General features: G+C 39.0%; 1 protein-coding gene across 1 annotated transcript; it reads left to right on the forward strand.

The window, feature by feature from the left end:
- The first annotated feature begins 4,811 nt into the window (after window positions 1-4,811).
- On the forward strand, window positions 4,812-6,209 carry LOC108375450 (uncharacterized). The gene has a single exon (XM_017631580.1). It carries the CDS (start codon window positions 4,812-4,814, stop codon window positions 6,207-6,209), a length of 1,398 nt encoding a protein of 465 aa, XP_017487069.1.
- The last annotated feature ends 3,608 nt before the right edge of the window (window positions 6,210-9,817 follow it).

Consider the following 9,817-nt stretch of genomic DNA (forward strand, 5'->3'; position numbering starts at 1 on the left):
CTGAAACTTGGTATAGTGATATGTATGTGAAATCAATGTTGGCATTAATCGATTGATGTTTTAATTAGTTAGTTAATTCGATTAAATTCAATCTGATTACAGTTAATCATGATTAATTTTAATCCGACTAAACAGTTAACCGTACCGCGATTAAAAAATTAATTTTTAATCATTAACTCTTAATTTGATCAAGTAGGTTTGGTGATTAATTAAGTTATGCTGGAATTTTCCTGTGCACACAAAGCAAGTTAATCCAGTATGGCTAAGTCGGGTTTCCTCATCAATCTAAGCAATTTGGTGTGCATTTTCATTAAGATATATACCAACAAACGTTTTACAAACTAGGTTTGTAAAAGTTCCCAGTTTATGTATTACTAATAACAATAATTATTATTTTTTTATATTACGTGCTTTTTATAAGCGTAAAACACAAAATAATTACTATAACTGGTGTTTGGTTTCAAACTCGGACAAACTAGACAAATTAATCAGATTTTATTTTTAATTGGATTAACGATTAATGTTTTAAATTAATTAAACGTAATCGCAGCCAGCGATTAACGATTAAAAAAATGTTATCATTAATCGTACAGTTGATTACGACTAATTAATTTTAATCGTCAAAGGCGATTAACATTTTAATCGTTAATTTTTAATCGTTAATCAGATTAACAGTTTGCCAACACTGTGTGAAATCATGTTCATATTCACGGAGAAAAATGGACGTTTTTGGAAAAGAGGCGTAGCACCTCCCATACTGACTGAAAGTTTCATATTGCATATCTCTTCAAATGTTTGGGGTAAAGCACTCAAGCTTGGTATGGAAATACATATGTATGCATGTATGTATGTGAAACTAATACCATACTCATGGAGAAAAATGAGAGTTATTGGAAAAGGTGGTGTGGCAACTCCCATGCAAATTGATTTTTCTATGCTGCATATCTCTGGAGGTGTTTATTGCAGAGGACTGGAACTTGGCACCGAGATGTGTATACAAAATTAATTCCATACTCATAGAGAAGAATTTGCATTATTCGAAAAGGGGACATGGTTCCTGCCGTACAAATTTACTGTTTTATACTGCTTATCTCTAGAGGTGTTCATGGTAGAGTACTGGGACTTGGTACTGGGGTATGTAAAATCAATTCTAAATTCATGGAAGAAGATTAGGGTTATAAGAAAAAGGGGCGTGGCACTTCCAGTACAAATTTACTTTTTCTTGCCACATATCCCTGGAAGTGTTTGTGGAAGACAGAATAAATTTCATTAAATGGAAAAGGGAGAGCCGGGTTCGACCTTATAATCTAAAGCTCTCTTGAGGCATTTGCTACAGTAATGAGAAGTGGTATTTCATCAAGGCCAGCTTACTAAATTTGAGTTGGAAATATTAGAACTCGCCGTGGCACCTCCAAGAAGGTTTCACGTTCACGCGTCGTATACCTGGAAACCTTTTAAGGTAAACTTAGAGGGAGGAGAGAGGAGATTTTATAATTTCATAGTTTTAAACGGCCTAAATACCTTAATTCGCTTAGAAAATAACGAGCTATAACGAAATGGGCACAGAAATAAAATCTAACATCATTAAATTATTTTTCCTATTTGTATAAAAGCGCGGGGTGAAACCCGCGGGTATAAGCTAGTATGTATATAATTCTTCTGTAGGTATGTTTGTGAGTGAAATCCTAAATGGCTGGAGGGATTTCAGAAAAGTTGTGTGTGTGTGTTTGAATGAGTCTCTGGATAGTTTAGTTTCACAATTTAACCCGCCAGTTGGCGCTGGAGTTGAGTTATTACTAAAAATCTTTTTTTTATGATCCGAGTTGACGAATATTCAAAACATGTATTGGAAACGGTAAAGGAAGTCCAATTGCAAAAAAGAGTTATTACTAAAAATCGACAAGTGAGAAAGGTGCCGTGAATGTCAGACTAAATCGACCTGCTGCACCATTGAGTATATCGAACTCTCGTGTATTTAGGGATGCAAACGATGCATCGTTATTTTTGAAACATCGATAATATCGATTCGAAATTCGATGTTTGCCTTCGATGTTTACAATTTCCTAAAATCGATAAATAGACGATATATCGATGCAAGTTTCACCGATGTTTTAACATCGAATTATGCTCCTAACATTTTTTGACTGGCCATGAATTTTAATATTTATTCTTTTAAAAGGAATATTCAGAAATGCTGAGTTTATTCTTATCTGTCGATATTAAAAATGCATACTTAGTCATTAAAAAAGGACCGGGATCCCGTTGAAATTTCAACGAAATTGGGCCTTGGAACTTTAGGCTCAGCGAACTTACGACGGCATGCATTTCTATTCTCGATTAACCATCGATATATCGATGTTTTTCTGGCGATGTATTTTAGCATCGATGTTCATTTTTCCGATGCATCGAAACATCGATGTTACTCCCCAAAATTTCAATCCCGAGGTAAATTACGATTGGTCTAATGGATGTGATTTGCCAATATTATTATGCGTTAAAGCTTCATTCGAACATACCATGATTTGTGCAGTGGTAAATCTCAAACCACTACCTGTCGAAATACCTTAAAAGCCAGTTTAATAAAAGCAATTTAATGAAGATTTATTTTTTTAATTGAATTTAATATAGAACCTGACAGAAAAAAATAATTTTTCACTTAAATTGCTTTCGTGAAACTGGCTTTTAAGGTATTTCATCTCAGTCTATGTATGTATATTGTATTTCTGTTGAACAAGGATACGCATCCATTTTGAAATTGCCACCAACTATAAGATAAAGTTTCTAGGGCAAATTCACTATAGATCCGGATCATTGTTGCCGCCGGGAACCTTCTTCATGGACATAACACTTTCGGAAATCGTGGACTGCTGGAGAAAATGTTGGACCAAAAAGATTAAATTAAAAATCTAATTATGGGCGGGACGAAGTTCGCCGGGTCGGCTAGTTTTAAATAAAGAATATAGATTTTTTTAATTTTTAAATTTTATAATTTAGCTTTAAAATTACAAAAAAATTTTGTTGAATTAATTTTTTTTATTTATTAATATATTAAATTATTTCATAGCTGTAAGTATATATAGTGTGAAATAATACAAAAATTGTAATCGAAATTAGAGTTATAATAAATTAGAGTTCAAAATTACTGTCAAGTGTAAATAAATGCTGTCACTCACATGAACACGAGCATGCGCACTCGGATGCATTCAACGGTCAAGTAGCGTGCAACTGCTATGTTGTGTCCTGTCTATCACACAGACCTCGGACGCCCTACTTTCTCTCTCGCACCTATCAAATTCAAGAACTTTATAGCTTGGCAATAATATTTTATGTACGATTTTTTGCAGGCAAGCCTACATGATTGGTTTTGTAATAAAAATATCTTACCTATGATATCAATTTCGATTGGTTAACAGATCGATGTAGTTACCTATATTGACTTACCTGTTCACATCTACTTGCCACGTAGCCATGCACAGAAATAAGTAATCAAGCCTACCTAGGCATATTCTGTGCGTTAAAAACTATCAATTGAGATAAAGCTCATTCGGTTATCACTAGAGTGAAGGTGGTGAAAGAAAAATGATTAAAATTAATTAAATTAAAAATAGCTATGACCACTTTTCGATAGGCAATAATAGGCATATTTGTTTATAAACTATATTTGATAAAAAATATGTCTCATCGAGTTATCAGATCAGTGAAGGTCGATCTCCCACGGTCTCCTCTACTATAATCATAAAAGCTTCGTGAATCGAAGCGCCCAACATTGTAAGGCGCTTGCAGTGTTGAAATCATCATTTGTTTCTATTTTGTGTTGGAAATAAAATTTATTTTGTGTTGGAAATAAAATTTATTTGTCAATTCAATAGAAAACAAGTAATTTTTAGCAAAAACAAAACCGACTTCAACTCCAATACAAATATATATATATATATATATATCTCATGATCCACTGATCGGATCTCAACCAGATTAGTATGGGACCACCTTCCGGTGCAAAAAGAATTATCAAAATCGGTTGACGTGGTCCAAAGTTATGCGGTAACAAATATAAAAAAATAAATAAATATTCCGATGAACTGATAACCTCCTCCTTTTTTGGAAGTCGGTTAATAATTGAAAATGAATGATTTCGTGCTAAAATTCGTGCAAATTGTATTAAACCACAAGCGTTTATGCAATATTTCGGAGCAGAAATATTTGCGGAAGTGCGTAGTTGCGAAAGAACGGTCAGAAAATTTGTTATGTGTAGAAAGTGCTTATTAGCTGGTGACATATGCACGGCGTTTAAGTGTACAGAAGTCGAGTCGTCATGCATTACTCTACTTTGATTAGGCTCGTAATGTGCCGAGTGCCTTATAGTTGCTAAAAATTCCAATAACAAAAAAAAAGTTTTTTGCCGACTGTATTGTTAATTTTCTTAGATAAAAAAATTCATGTAATGTTAAGAGATGTAAAGAAGAGAGAAGTTTCGCTAAAACCGACATCGATAGTTTTCAAAAACTATCGATAGTGGCGACAGTTTTCAAATATCGATACTATCGATAGTATCCCAGCTCTACTGGTGATGACGCTGTTAAGGTGATATCTCTCTATAAAAAGAGGACTCTGTCGTTAAAGAAGCAGCTAGATGACATTAACCAGCAGTTGTCTCCGGACTCTCTAAGAAACTTGGATGAGGTGGACATTGCTATGTATTTGGAATTGGTTGAGCGCTTCGCACGAGTTTTGACGACGCTCAATCCTGCCTTGAAGCTGAGGATCATAGCGAATTGGCCAGTGAAGTCAGTTGGTCGTTCGCTAGGTTACACATGAAGGTTAAAGGCACTCTCACACGTGAACTTAATCAGCGCAGGGCCGACGTTGCGCACTCATCAACAGCTCGTCCATTCGAAATCGATGATGCATCTCCATCGTTTATTATTTCTCAACGCAACCGGCTTCCTGAATTGCAAATTCCACACTTCAGTGGTGCATATACAGAATGGCCAGACTTCATCGCAATGTTTAACTCGGTTATTAAGAGCTGCGCTGAGTTAAGTAAAATTGAAAGGTTTCAACATTTGCGGGCAAATTTAAGAGGCGCTGCCTTGGATACAGTTCGTTCCTTGGAGCCAAGCGATACCAACTACGACAAGGCATTGGACCTCTTGAAGAAACGGTTTGGCAACCGGCTACTCAACTTTCAAGCGCATATAAAAGAAATGTTTGCGCTCAAAAAGGTGGGGAGCGGCTGCGCTTCTGGCTCTTTACAAACGATGGCAATGGGGGAGCATATTTCTGATGAATTTCTGATATACCTGATCTCTCAAAAGCTCGATACAAAATCGCAAATCAAATGGGAAGAAGATCTACCAATAAATTCACTTCCAACTTGGACATCTACGGCAACGTTCCTGGAGAAGAGGTGTCGCATGCTAGAAAACGTGGAGGCCACAGTACCAGCAGCAAGCAGCACTTCCGTGGGAGGCAAACGTTCACCTCGCGGTAACAGCAGTTCTCGAAAGGCACTTGTAACATCTTCAAGCTTATGTTCGTTTTATGGTTCCACTAGTCACTGGATTTATGGTTGTTCTCAATTCAGAGACTTATCACCTGCTTCGCGTTATAAGGAAGCCAAGCGCCTACAGCTGTGTCTCAACTGTCTTCACCAAGGCCACACATTAAACAAATGCAAATCAGGACATTGTCGGCAATGTACATCCAACCATCATTCATTGCTACACATGTATAAAGGTGAGCAACCTACATCGTTTCGTTCGGCCGACAACACAGACGCTGGAATGGCACCAACGTCTTCGATGAGAGTGCAGCAAGTAGCCACAGCTGCATCCTCAGAAAGCTTCGTCTTGCTGGCAACAGCCATTATACATATCAAAAATCGTACAGGGTGTTACGTTCCCTGTCGCGCACTGCTCGACTCCGCCTCTCAGGTAAACTTTGTTACATGGCGCCTGGTAAAACAATTAAAATTAGAAACGAAAAAGATAAGCACTTCCATATCTAGTATTGGTGAATCCAATTTCGTCGCTGACAGGGCAGTTGACATTTTCGTAAGGGCACGTAGTGATGACTACACTTTCTCCTTTGAAGCTATCGTCGCCAACACCATCACCGAACACCAGCCGAACTTCGACCTAAACATCGATTCGTGGAACATTCCGCCGAATACCAAACTCGCAGATCCGCTTTTCTATAAATCGCATTGATGTCTTGCTGGGAGCATCAATATTCTTCGAGTTAATGTGCGTTGGCCAAATTATGTTAGCCAAGACCCTTCCAATCTTACAGAAGACCAGATTAGGATGGGTCGCTTCTGGTGGAGGAATACATTTCCACAAATCATCGGCTTTAGTTGCAATTCGTTTTCAGTCAGAAGAAGAGGAAGCTAGCCTCGATGACCTTGTCAAGCAATTCTGGGTAGTCGAGAGCTGCTCAGTTCTGCCCACTCAATCGCAGGAAGAAATTAATTGCGAACTCCACTTTCAACAAAATTATATTCGGCTTGATTCTGGTGAGTATGCTGTACGACTACCGTTAAATCAAAACTCTACTAATCTTGGCGATTCATATACACAAGCCAAGCAACGGTTTTTAAGTTTAGAAAGAAAGCTGCAGCAGAAGCCCGGAATTAAAACTCAGTACTCATCATTCATGCATGGATATGCTGAGCTAAAACACATGTCACCTGCAAGGTTGGAACCACAAATGAAAAATTTCTTTCTACCGCATCATTGCGTTCATAAGGCTGACAGCACAACCACGAAATTGCGAGTCGTACTCGATGGCTCCGCAAAATCAACCAGTGGATATTCGTTAAATGATGTCCTCATGGTTGGTCCATTCAGCCTAAACTCTTCAACACACTTTTGCGTTTTCGTATGTTCAAGGTAGCCTTAACGGGAGATGTCTGCAAGATGTACCGCTGCGTCCGCATTTTGCATCCGGATAATTACTTGCAATGCATCCTATGGCGAGGCGACCCCAAAGCGGAATTTAAGGCATACACACACGACACGAGACGAAGAAACAAACTTCCCGCTTGGAGCACAGATCCTTCGCCGAGATTTTTACGTCGACGACCTCATCACTGGTGCAGACACCCTGGAACAAGTGATTGAAATTCGTCGCCAAACAACACAGCTACTTCGCAGGGGAAATTACATTCTTCGAAAGTGGTGCTCAAACATTTCTGCATCTCTCAATGGAGTGGCTGAATTTGACCGTGAGCCGCTGCTACAGTTCCGCGATGGTACGCACATTACATAGGCGCTTGGACTAGTATAGGAACCAAAATGAGATGACTTCATTTTTTCACTTCCACCTATAAGAAATCACATACAGGTAACTAAAAGCGTCACATTATCAACAATAGCTCGGTTTTACGACCCACTAGGACTCATACCTCCAGTTCTAACTCAAGCAAAAATATTCATACAAAGCATGTGGAAAGAACGAGTTCACTGGGACGAAAGTTTGCCACAGCATTTGCACAAGAGTTGGACCGATTTCTGCGATGAACTTGAATTAGTATCCAATTTTCATTTCCCACGATATGTACTAATGCCAAATTCTCACTTAGAACTTCACGCATTTTGTGATGCTAGCCTAGCTGCGTACGGTGCATGTGTATATGTTCGAGCGCCATACATCTATGAAGTCAGAACCAGCATATTATGTTCGAAATCAAGAGTAGCGCCATTATAGACTCTCACCATACCAAAGCTCGAGTTATGCGCAGCCTTGCTACTCGCTGAGTTATTGGACTCGGTCAGGCAGACACAAATATTTGATTGCAGCATACACTGTTGGTCGGACTCAACCGTCGTGTTATCGTGGCTACGGGAGGAGTCTTCAAACTTCAATATCTTCGTTTCAAACAGGGTCAGCCATATACAGACGCTAGCTAAGGTGCTATGGCACCACATTCCAACTGCGCTCAACCCAGCTGACATCTTGTCACGGGGAGCATCCCTAAGTGAGATTTTCAATTCGCAACTTGGATGCACGGTCCATCCTTCTTACTTGGAGATCAGAATGATTGGCCACCAGCACCTGATTTTCTCATCGACATGCCAGAACGGCGGCGCACTACTCTAGGCGCAACAATCCACCTTGAAGATATTTCACTGCGCTGTAAGTATCTAAATTAATTCAGCGCCATGCAACGAGTTTTTGCATACGTTTCAAGGTTCATGGTAAGAAAAGATCCCACAACACCGAAGACGTATGGCGCGCTTACACCTGAAGACATCAAACTTGGAACACCACTTTTATTACGCCTGATCCAGCAGATTCACTTCGCTCCCGAGTACAAAGCTTTAAGGGCCAAAAGAAGAATTGAATCATTCAGCGCAGTATACTCATTCAATCCGTTTCTTGATGATTTCGAGCTAATAAGGGTTGGTGGTCGCCTTGAAAAAAGCTTAACAGCCTCAATTCGATTACAATTTTGGCCGATTGGTAGGCGAAAGACCGTAGCCGATGTAATCAACAAATGCTTAAGGTGCTTTCGGATGAAGCCAAAGGTTATGGAACACATTATGGGTGATTTGCCAAACACAGAGTGCAACCATGCAAGCCATTCTTTATAACCGGCGTTGATTTTTGTGGTCCTTTTTTCTATAAGTCCGAGGTACGCAACAAGGGTCCAGTAAAGTGCTATATTTGCATCTTTATTTGTTTTGCTACAAAGGCAACGCATTTGGAGTTGGTGTATGATTTATCTACCGCTTCGTTTTTGGCAGCTCTCAAGCGATTTATTTCAACGCGTGGGAGACCAAAAACAATCTGGTCAGATAATGCTACAAATTTTGTTGGAGCGCGGAATGAATTAACAGAGTTAAAAAATCTTTTCTTGTCCACGTCCACTTCTATCGCGTTGTTGGTCTCTCTGTACTTACATTCGAAGAGCTGCGTACTCTTGTATGCAAGGTATGTGCTATAATCAACTCTCGACCCCTTTATGCAATTTCAGAGAATCCTGATGACTTGGAGGTTTTAACGCCGGCTCACTTCTTGATCGGAGCGCCATTTACCAGCTTTCCAGAGCCAAACGTTACAGATATTGGGACCAGTCGATTAGATCGTTGGCGGCGTTTGTCTTTCATGCAGCAGATGTTTTGGAAGAAATGGAGCACGAATTACCTAACTATACTACACGAAAGAAACAAGTGAAAGGCAAAGGTCCCGAACATTCGAGAAGGAGCAATGGTTTTGTTAAAGGACGAAAACCTTCCACCATTAAAATGGCAATTTGGTCGTGTAGTAGAGATTATTCTTGGCAGAGAAAAGGTGGCCAGAGTGGCTTTTATCCGGACAGAAAATGGCTTAATACAACGAGCCATTAATAAAATTGAACTTCTGCCTATGGTAAATGTTGAAGGCCAGAGTCCTTCAACGGGGGAGGATATTAAGGGTTAAGCATTGCTGACCATTTAAAGGTTAATGGTGTCTGCGCGATCGACTCTTTCCTCATTTATCTTCGCACCTCATTCGCCGTAGTCAACTCCAGCTAACCTATTGTTTTGTTAAGTACTTATTTTGTATATCCACTTCTATATGTACATAAAGATCACATGCATAATTATGTGGGCATATGTATGTAACTACATGTATGTATCTTACTAATATTATAAATGTGAAAGTTTGTATGTTTGGATGTTTGGGAAATCATCACGCGGAAACGACTGAACGGATTTGCATGAAATTTTGTACGCGGATAGCTGATGGCCCAGATTGGTTAATATACTATTTTTTTTTTAAGAGTTGCCACCTGTTAAAAAGTTTAATTTATTTAATATGCGGGAACGACTGA

The sequence above is a fragment of the Rhagoletis zephyria genome, unplaced genomic scaffold (genome assembly GCF_001687245.7).
Source record: "Rhagoletis zephyria isolate East Lansing unplaced genomic scaffold, Rhagoletis_zephyria_1.1 Rzeph_scaffold_08958, whole genome shotgun sequence".
NCBI classification, from domain to species: Eukaryota; Metazoa; Arthropoda; class Insecta; order Diptera; family Tephritidae; genus Rhagoletis; species Rhagoletis zephyria.

Excerpts from the sequence above, each read along its gene's own strand:
- LOC108375450 (XM_017631580.1), top strand. The coding sequence starts at position 4,812 with ATGAAGGTTAAAGGCACTCTCACACGTGAACTTAATCAGCGCAGGGCC.